Source organism: Sciurus vulgaris, assembly GCF_902686455.1.
Source record: "Sciurus vulgaris genome assembly, chromosome: 9".
Classification (NCBI taxonomy): Eukaryota; Metazoa; Chordata; class Mammalia; order Rodentia; family Sciuridae; genus Sciurus; species Sciurus vulgaris.
Window position 1 is genome coordinate 26513681 of NC_136469.1, and position 16316 is coordinate 26529996.

General features: G+C 44.1%; 1 protein-coding gene across 4 annotated transcripts in view; it reads right to left on the reverse strand.

Moving 5' to 3' along the window:
- NR3C2 (nuclear receptor subfamily 3 group C member 2) overlaps positions 1–15005 on the reverse strand; it is a 330269-nt gene extending 315264 nt beyond the window's left edge. Inside the window, exons 1-2 of one of the 4 annotated variants that reach the window (XM_079154578.1) lie at positions 14052–15005; positions 4726–6484 (exon numbers count right to left, since the gene is read on the reverse strand). In XM_079154578.1, coding sequence (XP_079010704.1) covers positions 4726–6482 — 1757 coding nt within the window. In that variant the 5' untranslated portion in view covers positions 6483–6484; positions 14052–15005. Of the gene's footprint in view, positions 1–4725; positions 6485–11418; positions 11675–11700; positions 12066–12637; positions 12751–14051 lie in introns of those variants that run through there. The other 3 variants (XM_079154580.1, XM_079154577.1, XM_079154579.1) reach the window with 3 other exon arrangements.
- Between the last annotated feature and the right edge of the window lie 1311 nt (positions 15006–16316).

A 16316-nucleotide genomic window follows, 5' to 3' on the forward strand; every position in this document is an offset into this window, starting at 1 on the left:
CAAAATGATTTGTCTATTATAACACTCCAAGGGTTTTTTCTTTTTGAATAAAATTATCACCATTCTTCCCAGAAAAACCACCAGTGAATGAAAGTACCTGAATTATCAGGAGAAGCATGTCTCATTTGAAAACCATTTCAAAAATATTATTTAAAGTGCTAACTGGGAGAAATTTTAGACACATTAGCAATTTCAAAAATCAAAATATTCTGAGACAAATAATAAGAACAAGAAAGTTATGTGTCTTCATTCCCAAATGATCTAGCAATGCTGTAATGGTTTTATATAATCCTAGTAAGCACCAATACTCAAACACACATGCACACTCCCACAAAACGTACCATTTTACCACAGTTCACGTTACATAAAGATATTTATATCTCAATGGTTTATTCAGAAAGTTTATTAAAAGGGCAAAGTTTGTCACAAACTACTTGAGTTTTAAAACTTTTGGTTTATCATAAAAAGTGATTTAAAAAAATTGTCAGGGACAACTGAAAAAAATAACTATTCACTGAACTGTACACTGTTTAATAAAAACTATAAAAAAAATTTTTCAGCACAAATTAAGATACAAACGTAGTTGTCTTGAAGCCTGTCAGAAGATGCCCTTTGAAATAGTGAACTTTATATTCAAAAGTCTAAGTCAATGTTAGCACTGTGTTATGATGCTATCAAAGTGACTCTGATTATCGCCATAAACAGCCAGCATTATGTCAACAGAAATAGCCCGTTTCCATGAGGGACTGTGTAAATAAAAAGAATGAGAATTCATAGTAAGTGTCAGGTTTTATAAAAGGAAAGTTCTGATATTAAAAAAGAAAAGAAAAAAACTGACAATTATTCAGTATTTCAAAGAAAATAACAAGTCAACTCTTCCTCACTCTTCCTTTAAAATGGCACATGGCAATGACATTTTTCTATCCAGGGTAACCTGAAAACAACCAGGTGAGATGTGGGAGTCTCACCTGAAACCAGATTAGCCAACATGTTAAGGGATACTCTCTTTTGATTTTTCAAAGGAAACTCCTTGGCCACACTCTACTTTTACTGGAAGACCGTACAGGGCATCAAGTTCAACTAAGTTTACAATGAAGAAACTGAGGCTGTGGGAGAAGCTGTGACTCACGGGAGGTCACGGGGTCACAGTTTCGTTTGTGCCTGAGCTGACAAAGGAACTCCCATCAGCATGACACAGCCCGGACCAGTATCCACCCTCCAGGCTTTACATTTAGTCTTGTCATAATTTACTTTACAATTTGGCACTCAGAAGATCCCTTTGCTGGGAATTATTAATAGACAGATGACTTTTGTCACTGCTCTCACAGAATGCCCCAAGACTGAAATACAGACAACACACCCTCACGGCCATTACTCATCTGTCAGCCTGAAAAGTTAATCTAGGTGACAGTCATTTCTCTCATTTGAAGAGGACACTCCTTCCTCAGAAGAATATTCAGTAAGGCTAATACAAATAATGTCACAACCTCTTTCTCAATTAACCTCCAAAAGGCCCCCCGGCATTGAACAGAGGAGTAGGTCTCAACTTCTGATCTCAGAAGCCTTTCTACTCTTAAGAACTGAGGATTCCAAAGAGCTTTTGCTGATAGTTACAGTTACTGACACTCATCCACATTAGAAATTAAAACTAACATTTAATTAGTTCCAATTAAATGAGAAATTAAAACTAGTATTTTAACTCATTTAAAAATAAGTCATTCAACATAAACAGATGTTTATGAAAAATTACGCTATTTCCCCAAATGACAAACTTCAGTGACAAAGTCTTCCTTTTGTATTTTATACTTTTTTGCAAGTCTATTGCCTCACTTAATAGAAGATGGCTGAATCCCAATCTACTTCTGAATTCACTGTGTGGTGATATGTTTTGCTTTAAGTACAAGGAGAAAATCTGGCCTTATGCACATATGTTGTTGGAAAAGGACAGAAATGTTTTAATGGTCTTTTCGGATCATTGTAGACAGGAGTCTTTGATGCTACGTTGAAAACTGATTGTGAGTTAAAGGTTAGTTGCAATGCAGAATCTGAAACAAAAATCAACAAGTTTTTCATATGTTATTAGATGAAAATCCACTGGTTTACTTCTGTTTTGAGTGGGTCTTTACGTGTGCCTGATTTCTGACCTCATGAACTTCCTTGAAAAGTTTTCTGGAAGCCACCAAAACACACCTTGAGATCTATTATAAAACTGTTTAGAGTTCAACCTAAAGATAGAAAATACCATTAAACCTAGAAGCATTCACACACTACCTTGATCTTTATGACCTTTAACACTAATGTATTTAACATTACCTGAAATGGAATGGCATCACTGTAAATCAAGTAGAGGCAAAAGGCTGGATTTTATTTTAAAAGATACAAAATAAAAGAACAAATGATGAAGTTTGAATGAGGTTAAACTGATGATTCTATCATAGACAGAAATCTTGAAAAAGATCTATGTACCCTCTGACCCTTGATACTATATTCTGGAAATGATCAAAACAAATAGGTTTGGATAGTATTTACCCAGAAGGGTTGCAAAGAATTTATAAGAGATTTCAAATAACATTTAAAGCTTGGTCATTAAAGGTTCTGGAAAATTCATCTTAACTGGCACAAAACCAGTATGTATGCAAGCAGCATGAAGCCCTTGGACCATATTAGCAAATAAATAAAGAATTCTGGAACATCTAGAGGAGACAGACCACACCTCCAGGCACCGATTCTCATCTTCCTGTCTAGAGCTAGGGTCCCTGGACCTGGAAGGGGCTTCATGAGTGAAGTGTGAAAACTACAATTAAAACAGGAAAAAAAGGATAAACAACAATCGTAAGAAATAACAATTTTAGCTACCGTATCTCTCTTCTAAAAATTTATTAGAGAAATAATATTAAGCAAATCAGCGATCTTTGAAGCTAAAAAAGCACAAGCAGAAGTGCATTAATAAATGTGTGGTGCCGGACCATTAAAGAAAAATAGCAGAGCTAATTTATAAATTATCAAACATTTCTTTTAACCAGTACTTGAATATTTTAAATATTTCTTAAAAGATTTTTGTGATTTCCTTTTTCTTCATTTTATGAAAACTAAAAGAAATGGAAAGATAATGAAACTATTTAAAATAACAGCTAAAATGTATATAATGTATACTAACATACCAGATGTCAAAGAACTTCCCATAAATTAACTCATTTAAATTGTCTTACTTCTGTGAGACAGTCCTGTTTAATTCCAAATAAGAAAACTAAATCACTGAGAAGTGAAGAGATATACACAGGGACACAAGCAACTGAGCGGCAGAACTGGAAATTTCAACCAGGGAAATGATGCCCTCAGCCACCAGGATATCCTACCCCACGCTAACTCAATGAAACCATCACTTAAACAAAAATATCCACACTGTGTGCAAAAAATGTCCTTCTCTGAATATTAAACAAAACATGAGTAGCAAAACAGATGCTGAGTTTGATTCTGATATCAAACTATCTTAGGTCTTATGGTAAAGTTTGGAATACGAGAGACAGATTTGGACCCTGATTAAAGATCTCATGCTATGGAGAGCTAAAAAAATGTACCCTTTATGGAATGGTTGCTTCCTTAGAAGTAAGAGGAGCAAAGTTTGAGTCAATGATGAGAAAAGAATGCACAAATTAAAGATTTTGGATTGGAAAAAAGAAATACAATAAAGGAGAAAGATAGAAGAATACAGGGTAACTCTATCTTATTAATGGGATGGACGTACTTTTCACAAAATAGATTTGTAAAGGAAAATATTCACACAGTCCACACTGCCAAAGGAATGAACTATATCTAGAAAACCGATTTTTTATATATTCCACAAAGGGATCATTTATCACAATCATATAATAAAAACAGTACTGAAGCAAAGTCCAACACGAGTATTCATTGCCTAACTCAGAACCACCCTTTACAGTCATATCTAAAACTTCTTCCTTGTTTTTTCTAAATATATGTAACATGCTATCTGCAACAAAGAGAGCCAAGAGATCTTTTACAGTAAACGATGTCGTCCTGCAGCTCTGAAGACTTATAAATACATCAATTCAAAACTACAGTGACATATTTCACTTCCAATATGAGTGAGAGAGCAAGATTGTCCACCTAGTAATTTTAGATGTGTTGAACCTTTAAAAAGCCCTCAAGAGTTAAGGAAATTATTTATTTGCATTGAAAACCACAAATTTCATACGATTAACCTACCTAGAAAAGGGTGGGACATAGAGAAGTCTGTGGGTAACAAATGGAGTTTCATTTTAATTTTTCACAACCAATGAAGTGATACAGAAAATTTTTAAAAAGACTAAGACCATGAAGAAAGTAATTTAAAGCAGTTTCAGCGAACCAGAAAACAGCTAAAGGGGGAAAAAAATATATCTAACACTCATCTTCTAAAGCGAATATAGTAACTAGCAGTAGAAAAATAAACGTTTTTCCAAACACCTAAAACAGACAATGGCAGGACACCTACACATGCTCCTACAAAGTCAACACACATTTTCTAGGAGATTTTAAGAATGTTCCATTCCTCTACATCAAAAACGTTATACCATTATATCAAAAAGCAAAGGGGAGTACTGTAACCAATACAGAGTACTAGATGACCCTTCTAAAAACAAAAATAAATTCAAATGTGATAAAGCTAACCTTCAACATTTTATATAGAGGCATGAATTTTAAAAAATGAAAACAACAACAACTTACCTTGACACATTTTCTGGAATGTATTCTAGGACCGGATATCCATCACTTCTTCTAGATGACAGGTCACCGTGTGATTTCCATGACTCCACTAAAGTACTGACCGGAGGAAAGGAACTCAGGTGTTGGAAAGATTGGTCTCTAGCCGATCGTGATAAAGATATTGTACCTTGAGCACCAATCCTGTAGTGGAAGGACTGTCCGCTGGAATTCACACCAACGATGGCAGATGAAGGGATGCTGGCCTCTGGGTAATAACTCCCATCATCTGGTTCCTGTTTAATCCCCATTGGGAATCCACTGCCTTCACAGTTACCATCAAAGCCGGGCACAGGTGGTCCTAAAATTCCTGATAGAGAGTAATAGTCTTTATCATCCATAAAGGAAAAATATGAGCCATCCATAAATGGAAATGGGTTGACTGTTGGATTTCCTTTAAAAGAGGTGCCTGAACATGAGTGCTTGGTTGACTCTTGCTTTATTGGAACTGAGAATGGAGACTCAGAATTTATTTTGCTATTTCCTCCTAGACATGAGCTGCTAAAAGCTCCATCTGGTTCTGGCTTTATGTACTGGACAATGTTGAGCTGGCCAGTCACACCATTTGAGATGGCGTTCTCGACTTCCTCAGTCTTAGGAAAAGGGACCTCGTGAGCACCTTTCTCGTGTGTGTCTGGACTGGGAACCACATCCTGGGTTGCAGCGGCTCCAGCAGAGGTGCCAGAAGCAGGGTAGCTGAAGGCATTGTTTATAGGGCTGCAGATGGATCCCACAGTACTGGCTGTCGGGCTAGAGAGCGTGGATCTGTTATTGGTGTTGGAAGGGCTGGAAACGGAGCACCTTGAGTTATTGAGATTTGCAGGGCTGGACATAGAGGAGCGCAGAGTGGCGTTATTAGGACTGGAGACTGGAGATTTTACACTGCAGTGACTGGGAGGGCTGGAAATTGGGGATTTCATGCTACTCAATGGACTTGAGAGAGGAGAGCCCACGTTGCTAGCATGTGCGGGGCTGTGTGACCGGGAGCCCCGGTTTTCAACATTAGGGGAGCATGTCAGAGGAGTTCCTTGGGTGATGGGGCTGTGCACTGGGAAACTGCCAAAGCTGGTTGTGGTGGAGGACACGGAGTTGATTCCAGCAGGGCTGCAAACTGAAGATGTCATGTTCAGAGGGCTGCAAACAGAGGGGCTCTTGTCATGACACATGATAGGGCTTTTAACAATGGCACGCATGACCCCACCATTCACGGAGCTCCCCGAGTCAGACATAAATGACCTCAAGGGCCTGCTCACACTACTCAGAGTGGAAGGACGATGGCCATTCTCTTTGTAAAATTTCACCAGCTGTTCCACATTTTGATAAATCTTCGCTGGACTCACGCTGCCTTGTTGGTTCTGCTGATCAAAGGCATAGTCAGCATCTCTTACGGAATCCATGTATAAACCCATGGACTCGGCTACCGTGGCTGAAAGCTCCTTAGATTCCAGCTCCGTTTTAATATCAGATGTTAAAATCCCAGATCGATTATTGTCTTGCTGAAGGCAAGGGAGTAGTTCGTGTTTTTCTTTGCTGCTTCCTTGAGTACTGCTGTTTGGAATAGCACCGGAAACACAGCTTACGTTGACAATCTCCATGTAGTTATTCTCATCGGTCCTCTCTGCGGGTCCCAGGGAAGAACGCTCCACAGCCTGGGAAACTTGACTCCACCGTCTTTCCATATCTAGACCTTCAGGGAGACTGTGGTAGCCTTTGGTCTCCATAGCTAACAAACAAATTTATAGCAAAAAGTCAGAGTCAGTTATAATATTATTATGCTAAAAAATCATTCTAAAATTGCATTACTTATACCACAAATGCATGTTCTACTTATTATAGGCAATAGTTTTCATTATATTAAAACTTACCTTCTTGGGTGCTGACATAACAGAATATTGACTATAACTTCTCCAGAAGCCAAAATAAGAAACTAATCATATAAAACTACTTTGCATCTAAATTTAATATTTGCCTTTAGAGTTTGCAATGAATATTTAACTTACTTGAATATTAAATAATATTAAAATAACCCTGGGAATTGATGAGGCGTCAAAGGAGAAACAGAATTTACCAAGGTAGGGTGACCTGCCTGAACTCAGAGACATAGTGAACAAAGTTGCGCTTGAAACTCAATCTTCTGACTCCAGTGCTTTTGGAGTCTTTTGATCATATGAAGTTGCCTCCCCTATCTAATACACGGCCTTGTTAAAAACAATCCGGAAATGCAAATAAACGTACAACAAAGGAAACAGAGTGAAGGTGGCAATAAACAAGAATGAAGGACAGCTAGCATCTGCCTGGCTTGCACTGCAGACAGGGTTGGATTTTTCTAAAAATGGGATTATTGACATATTTTATCCTGAATTCTATTATTTCAGTCTTACTGTAAACAAACTTTAACAAGTATAAACTTACCAAGTTAATTATCAAAGGAAAATACTTTTTATTTTTTAAGACTTTCTTAAGATAATTAGTGGTGAGGATGATTTAATGTCAATTCTGAAACAAAGGCTTATATATTTCGATTGAGTTTGTCCACAGATCAGAGAGGCTGTATTACAGCTCAGGAATGCCAGGGTTCTTCGTTATATTTCAGTATTGGCCAGGACTCTGGCGTGCACCTTCGCCTAGTAGTATCTCTGCTAAAAAGTCTCCCCAAGGCCAGAGGCTTCTATTACTCAACAGTGAATGGAGGGAGATCTAAAGGGGTCCTAAAAATTTTAAGGCATTCATTCATTCAGCAACATTTACCAACTGCTTGCTACATCCAAGCCTAAGACCAGCCACTGAATCTGAGGTGATAAACAGACAGGCATAGTCCCTGTGCCAAGGAGACCAAGGATTGTTTTAGATGTCATCATCTTCATTGGCTCTAATAGATATCAGTTCCTGAGTGGATGATGGGCTGTGTTAATGTAATTCTTGTGTACTATATAATTCAATGTGATATTACAAGTTTTTTATATTAAGTAACTTTTTTGTCCTTACAAACAACCCTACATGACTGGTGAAAATACTATCTAAATAATACAAGTAGAGAAACTGAGGCACTGACCACACAGTTAAGTGGCAGAGCTGGTTTCCCAGCCTTAGCACTGTGGACATTTTGGACCAGCTGATTCGTGTGGAGGTCTGTTCTATGAATTGTGAGACCCTTAGCAGTATCCCTGACCGCTACCCACTAGATGCCAAGAGCACTAACCCTCCCCATTCCCGACAACCAAAAACTCTCCAGACAATACCAAATATCCCTAGGGGGCAAAATCGCCCCTGGTTGAGACTCACCACCCAAAAGAAACATTTTACAGAAAATTAACTCATGAACCATAAAATTTTGTTTGTATATTTTAGAATTATAAAAAACTTCTGGAGACATTTTTCAAATCCTTTAAGTCTTTAAATAATCTATGACCCAAAGATCATGCCATTTCTGCAGTTTTGTACAAGAGCATTCCTTTAGTTCCACCTCTTTTACCTTCCATCCTTCCTACTAAAAAAATAAGGAAGTCCTTCTATAGAACTCATGATATTGAAAAATGACCCTACTAAATAAGTTAACATTAGATATCACAAGTCTCCATAATGAAATTTAATGCTCAAACTGAGTATTATAATTACCTCTTACTTTTCTGTATTCACTGCTAGATGTTAAGTTCTGAGACGACAAACTATCAATTTCACTACTGTGTCCCAGATGGATAGTAAAGCACAAATAAAAAATGTTGAACTATTATACTATAATCAATACTTAATTTGAGAACATTAAAATCTGCCAATTATGTAACATGCTTTCACTTAAAGAACATTATTCTATGAATTCCTAATCAAAAATCAATTACAAAACAGTGAGAAAATAAATCAAATTACAAAGGTTGAGATAGTTATCAGATAATTTCAGCTAAAAAAGTCTTGTGTGGATAAAAGTCCACTAAAAGTTGAAAATTAAAAATAGTGTATAGGAACCCAAATAGGTAATACTGGACTTTTCTACTTCCTGGAAAAACTATTTAGCGATAGCTACAGGTTGAAAAACAGTAAATATTATGTGATTTTTCTACCTAAGAATATTCTGTCTTCCCCACACCAAAGGTGAATGAAGGTAAAGACGTTTCAGGTCCAAATTCATTACATGCCTATTTGTGTTTAAAACAAAACACCTTGTGTATATCTCATTCCCTACACCCCCAAAGTCACACTCCCTTGCCTGGTTCACTGCTCCACCATCTAGCCAAAGACCTGGAAGTTACCCTTGCCTCTGCACCCTTACCAAAGGGCTTCCACTGGTGCACTCTCCTATGAGGGCCTCAGTCTTAGTCTCTCTCTTGGTCCTACCCTGAGTTTGAAGGAGGATCCCCACTCACATGATGCTCCAAAAAGTCCATTCTCCCAACTTGTCTTTTGGGAAAGTCGATCACTCATTGTTTTCTGAGGTCTCATAGCATAAATAAGTTTTGCTAGAACCTCTGGGACATTCTATGATACAGAAGTCGCTTAACTTTTTAATCCAGCATTCCCTAAATAATTTGGCTACTGACACCCTTTTTTCACAGAACACCTACTAAATACTCTGAAGGACACTTTTCATCACTGCTCTAAAGCATGAGCCATATGCCAGCTCTATAAGGCTATTATGAAGATTCGAAGAGAATCTCTACTCTGAGCCAAGGACTATCTTAAAGCAGACTCGACAAGGAAGCAGCTTATCAGCTAACATCAGACAGCTGATCACAACTTTCCTAGTCCTGCTTCACTAGCCCTGAACTCTCTGAATAATATCATAAAGCAGTCTGTACTTCACCATGTTATTGACAGGACTATCATTTAAGAATTTGCCAAAGGCTTTGCTGAAATCTAAATTAGATTTGTTTAAGGTATTCTCATCTACCAACCCCACATACCTCTCAATAAAGGAAATAGAGTAAAGGTTGACAATAAACACACCAGAATGGACGACATCTAGCATCTGTGTGGCTTCTACTGCAAACAGTTAAGGTCAGATTTTTAAAAAATGGAATTATTGAAATATTTCATGCTGAATTCTATTATTTTAACTAGTTCTTTCTACAAACACATGGATCAAGTTAGAAATTTAGTTCCTATGTTGTCTGGGAAACCTAGGTTGTCTTTTTGGAATTAGCATAATAACCACGGCTTGTACATAATTTGAGTCAACCTGAACATACTAGTGAATACTGAAAAAAGTTGTTGATGACTAAGATCCTCACAGAACTTAATATCCAGAAAGTCAAAAGAAAGTTTTTGATACTAAAGCATAACATCAAGCAGATATGTACACATACACATACATATATACATACATACATATGTATTTATATAAATATGAGTTAAAATCAGCCTTGTATGACTTCTATGCATATTATACCAAAGACTCTTGGGACACAGGCAAAAATCCTTTTGCTCTTTCAATTTTCATGTAAATGCCCCCCCCAGAACATAAAGAAAATTTACATTGTAAGGAAAAGACTGATGGATGTTCTATTTTAAGGCATATAAAAGCTCTCAAATACTATTTTTATACAGGAAAATCTGACTTCGAATTTTCATGTTTTATAAACCAGGTGAAACTGCCGTTTTCCATAAGGAAGTAGGTTAACTGCCCCCCGGAATATTATTAAAGATCCTTGAAAATTTGTATTTTATCTCAAAAGTTTCACTTTTCATATCCCCCATAGTCCCATCTTAATAACATCATTTTCTATTGTTACTTCACTATCAGATGCCACTTAATAACAATAACTAAGCCTTAAGAAATTCATAATCACCACTAAGTTATACAGTTGTAGAAATTCAATGTATATTAACCATCTTTTGTCATTCACTCTTTAGAACTATTACTTTCCCCTCTTTTACACATAAGGTAAAAGAAAGACATCTGTCCAAGGTCACCCAAGAGAGCAGAAGCAGTTAGAATTGAGCACAACTGATTTCTATTCACTCACCTAATTCATTGGGCCACCTGATCTTTCCAAAATCCCCAAACAAAACTATGCTCCCTTAAAAATAAAAAGCTCCACGTTTAGATTTTTTTCCCAGAACTTCTCAAGCCTTTCCACGATAGTGCCATGTTAAACATGAAATTAAACTTCACAGTAGAACTTCACAGATGGGGAATGCTGTTATCATTACTTTGTAAATATCAATAACAGCACCTAGAGAAATGGCATTACAAAATGTTAAGAAGCAATTTGTTGCCTTTAAAAGTCGACGGTTTCAAAAACTCGTCTGCTAGTAAAAGTTTTCCTAACTCCTATGTAATAATAAATAATTAAAACCGATGGTGCCACAACCACTACGATTTAAACCTGGTCTTTTAAAAATCAATAAAAAAAAAAAAACACGCACCTAAAATTCAGCGCGTCAAGGATGCCACCAAAAGAAGATTCATACCTTCTCCCCTGCCCTTAGAATTCCTAAGGATGACAGAAAGCATAGCCAATCTCAAGAGTTTTGAGAATACTAGGGAACGGGAAATGCACAAATTTCCAGAGTCCCTTTCAAACAGGATCTATATCTCCTTCAATTGCCCTTTTTCCGCTACACCTCCGGCTGAGATTTGGAAGCTTCCGCAATTGCAAGAGGAAAGAAATATTATTTCAACGTCCTTTAGGATTCGTACAAGGAAAACGATCTGAAATTCACCTTTGGGGAAACAGAAGGGTGGTAGACCTCCCACAGCCAAAGGCAGTTAAAAGCTGCTCGTTAGAGGGCATTTATCCAAAGTGGCCAAACTTTCCCAAAATAGTCCTCTGGCGGCCAAAGGGGGGAAAAAGTGGAAAACCAAAACAAAACAACAAGCACACAGCACCATACTGACTGTGCCTCCGGATTACGCAGCCACTTCTCCCTGCAAAGTGCACGCTCCCGCGCCGCGGCCGCACGCCGAGCAAGGCAAGAGGCGGCCCGCTGCGCACCCCTACACACCTGCCTCGGCCAGGGTCCGTCTCTCGCCGTCTACCTGTTGCAGCGCTTGCCACCGCCACGACACCCCTGCTGCGGAGCCCCCCTAAATCCAACCACATCCAGGCCAGCGAGTGTCGCCCTCCCTACAGCGGGAGAGCCCGAGGCAGTAAGGCTCTTGCACCCAGGTGACTGCACGGGTTTCCTCGGAGCAGCCTGAAGTTGGCTTGCGTCTCCCAGCCCAATGACACCCCGGGCGGAGAAGCTGAGAGGAGGGGGGCAGGGGCAGGGGCAGGGCCAGAGCGGGCAAAAGGGGGAGGGAAGGAGGGAGGGCGCGCGGGCAAAAGCCCGGAGGTGGAGTTGGCCAGCTGGAGGGCCGGCCCTTTTAAAAAGCGGGTCACATGTCCAGATAAAGTTCAGGTTGCTATCCCGCCCCCCTGAGTCCTTCCCATTGGCCCGAAGGGAAGCAAGGCTCCTCGCGGCACGGGTCAGGCGGGCTTCCCATTGGACAATCTTAGCTGTCAGTCACCGGGCGGGCGACATGACTGATACAAAGTTGCTGCGACACAGCCTGGACTCCGCAGCTTCCTTAAAGCCGCAGCGGCGGCGGGAGCTTGGGGGGCCGGGCGGTGATTATGACACCAGGCACCTATCCCCGCTCCGCCCTCTGCCCCCTCGCTCGACCGCTCCAAACCTACTCTCGACTAACCAGCTCTCCTCCTGGCCGATCCCAGGATACCTGGAGAGATGTGAAAAGTGTAGTGACGCGGAAGAAGTCGGTTTTTTCCGCGAGCAGTCAAAGTGTTATCCCCTCACGCTTCTCCACCTGCAGCGCCAGGTGAGCGGCAGCCGTGACCCCAGTGCCGCCCACAGCGTCTGCGCACAGGAGAAAACTCCGCGTGGGCTTCACTAGACCCCCGAGGTTCCTCTCCCCGCCCCCTTCCTCGGTCTCCGGAGTTACCTCTCAGCAGAGCAGCCGCAGTCTCCACTGCTAGCGAGCAAGAGGATCACGTTCCCACTCGATTTGAATTTCCTTGTTTTAACCGTGCAGGAAAGCGGGTGATTTCAGTGCAGCCAAAGCCCTTTAAACACAGCTTTCCTCCCACCCTACCCCACCCCCACCCCCCCCCCAAAAAAAAAAAGTGCCAGGGTCAAGAGCTGCCGCTCTCCTTCCTTATAATTTTGTTGCTGCACTTACTACTTTAGTATTGGATTTTTCCACTAGTGCAATACGAAAGAGAGCTTACTGTGAGGATATTCACTTTATATTGGGTGGAAGAGGTGCACATAATTGGGACAAACATACAGGAGGGGGTAAAGGTATCAAACTGTTTTCTAAGGATCGAGAGTCTGCACGAAGAATTTTCGGTTTCCCTCCAACCGCCCCCACCTGGATTCTCCTCCCGCCCACCCAAACGCTGCTGTTACTAAGCAGAAGGATGGGCTTCTTAACTTTAATTTCTAAGGACTTTTAGGCTCCTCGTATGAGGCTCCCTTTTAGGCTCCCGGTTGGCCCAGAGTCAGCATCAGTGACGTACACACCTAAATCTGGTCCCCGGGCCCTTGGCGACCCGAAGGCCGGCGGCGGCGGCGGCAGCTGTACAGCTCCCGCCTCACCCTTGCTCCGCACTGGCCAAAGCAGAGAGGGGAGGAGGACACCCTGTGTCCAAAGGCCCCTCCTCTCCTTACAGTTAGTTAAGGTTCGGGATTCCAGACCCCGAACCCAGAGAGACTCGAACTCTCAGCCGCGCCAATCGGGAACTCCAGGCGACAGCAGCGGCGCCGGCGAGCTGGTCCCAACCCCTGACTCCGGTATTCCACAGTCCCCGGCGCGCAGTGCCCCCGGCGCCCCTGCAACCAGGAGTCTCCGCCGAGTGTTCCAACTTTCCCGCGGGGCCCGCCGTCACGCGCGCTCTCCCGGCCCGGCGGGCAGTAGGGCATCGATCGTGTCCTGGCCGCGCGCGGGCGGCGGGCAGGAGCAAGGGGAGTCCCGGACCTAGCGCCAGGGCACACGAAGCGGCGGCGGCGGCTCAGCCAGCGTTGCCGAATTATTCATTATTAAAGGAATGGACGTGTTTCTTTTACTAAGTTTTCACCACCTTTGGGGAGGGCTGATCTTGCCCTGGATCTCAGCTTCTTGCAAAATCTAGGTTAGAACCGTGCAGGGGCAGCCGCGGCTCACGCTCGCCAGCCTCCCAGCACCCTTGCCCCGAGGCGGCCCAGCAAGCACCTCGCCTCCAGCCCGCAGCCCACCTCGGTTCGCCAACCCGTGCCCTCTGCCCTCTGCGCGGACCCTGCCTTCCCCGGGGCCGCTTCCCTACTCTGTGGGCCCCCTTCTGCCGCCGTCAGCGCAAAGTGACTGTCGCTGCACTCACCTTTTCTAGGACATGGTGGGGAGGCTGGGGCGGAGGGAGAGGGGCAGCGAGACTCCCGCCGCCGCCGCTGCTGCTGCCGCCACCAGCAAGTCCAATATTAGCTGCTCGGCCGTGAGGATGGAGAGGATGATAATCCCGGCAGTCACCCTATTGACGGTGGGTAGAGCAATAGAGCGATAGTGTTGTTACCCTGCAGGAGGTGGCGAGTCAGCGGCGCCAAGTCGCGTTAGAGGGGGCCGCGGGCACTCGCCCGCCCCCAGCAGTGGCGGCCGGGCCTCAGGCGGTCCCCTCTCCTGGGGCTGCTCGTCCGCCCGGCGTTGACGGTGGCGGCCCTGGGAGTCAGCCAGTCCGGCGGGATGATCCCGCGCCGGCCGCCCCGCAGCGCGGCTCTCCGCGCCCCCTCCCAGGGCCTGGGGTGGCCGGTGACAGCTCGGGCGGCCAAGCGTGAGCGTGTGTGTGAGAGAGCGAACGAGCGAGGGAGAGGGAGAGAGAGAGAGAGAGAGGGGTGGCCGCAGGGGGAGCCCGCGGCGCCACGGCCCCCTCCCGGGTCACACCCTCACTAGCGGGAGGAGGTAGCAGTGTCCGGCCACCAGCTGGTGGGAAAGAGGGCTGGGGGCACCAGTGGCCGCCCTCCCAACCCCAGTCACTGACAGCCAGGAGGCCGAGGGAAAAGGGAACCCAAATGCACGTACCCCTTCCGCCCCTCTCCGCGGTCCCCCAAAGTCCGGCCCTGACCTCTAGCCCGGCCTCAGGTGCAGTTCCCACCCGAGGGGCTAAGCCGGGGCTGAGGACCACGAGCCGGGGGCAGGAGGGAAAAGTTTCTTTTCCTGCTCCCCCGCTGCCCACCCGGGGAGGCTGCTCCTCTCCCCGCCTCTCCCGGGCTCGCCGTGCCTCTGCCCCACCCCCACCGTGGGGGGGCGCCGAGGAACAACCGGGTGTCTGCGCGCGGGGGCGTGTAGGGAGAGTGGGGAGCAGCGGCGGCCGCCGCCGGTCCCCTGGCTCTGACGGCGGCACAGACGCCGGCGGCGGCAGCCGGGCTGAGAGAGCCCAGGAAGGGGCCGAGCGCCAGGACCCCTCCCGCGCCGCGCGCCGCGCGCCCCCGCGTCGCCCCGCGCGCCCCCGCGCCCTCGCGCCCGCCCAGGCAGACACCTACGCAGATGCGAAAGTGAAAGGGGGGCGATGGAGCCTGGCGGGGTGGCGGCCGGCGGCGCGCGGACACGCGGCGGGGGGCGGAGGATGGACCCGGGAGCTGCGATCCCGGGATTCTCCCGCGCCGGCCGCGCTGCGGGGCTCTCTACAGCCTCCTCACACTTGAGCCTCTCCAAAGTCCCACACCCCCAATCCCCAAGCACACCAGTCCCCCTCAACAGAAGAGACGTGTGTGTGTGTGTGTGTGTGTGTGTGTGTGTGTGTGTGTGTGTGTACGCGCGTATTCACGGGCCCTCGCGGGCGTGCGAGATACGCTTCTGCCCCAGACTTTTACCGCGCCGTTGCACATACCCTTGGGTGGGAAATTGCAGGGCACGGGGAAGACTAGAGAGCGTCGTTTAAAACCAGGTCCACCTGCTCCTCCTCTATCACTCAGTTAAATCCCAGGAACCGACCTCACACACATCCCTTTTCTAGCTTAAACACTCCTTTTCCTACAGTTTTATATAGCCTCTATTGGCCCCTCTTCTCTAGGTTCTTTAGCGTTTTATTTCTAAATAGCTGTGAAAGTTGCTAATCCCTTTCCAAATAGTACGTGTTAAACGCGGAGCTGCCCAGTTAAAACAGTCACTCTCCTCCTTCAACCACAGTCGGAACTTCCCATTGCTTCTATCACCCACATACTGTTACACTACTTGGTTCTTAGAGGGCTCAAGGTGGCATTTTGGCTTCCAGCAAAATAACCTCTTGTTTGCTTCTTATTCGTGAGAATGGCTTCCACTTTAATATTTGTGAAGCTATATCTAGGGGGATGGAGAAAATATTTAAACAATATATTTTTCAATATTAACATCTACTATTTTAATCAATAGTCTGAGTTACAGTTGTCTCAGTTACAGACAACTTGATCAAACTATGGCACAAAGTGGGGTTATTAGAACAGCAAAATTTTAGAAATTTAGAAGATAGAGTCATATGATTTTTCTTGGTCATTGCACACATTTTTATTTTCTCTACCTTTAAAATAGTTTGGTCTTAATAGGCTAAGATCGATTAAGTGTGGGGAGGGAGACTCCAAATGCCAGATATGTCAGCTTCTCTTATCCTATGGGAGAA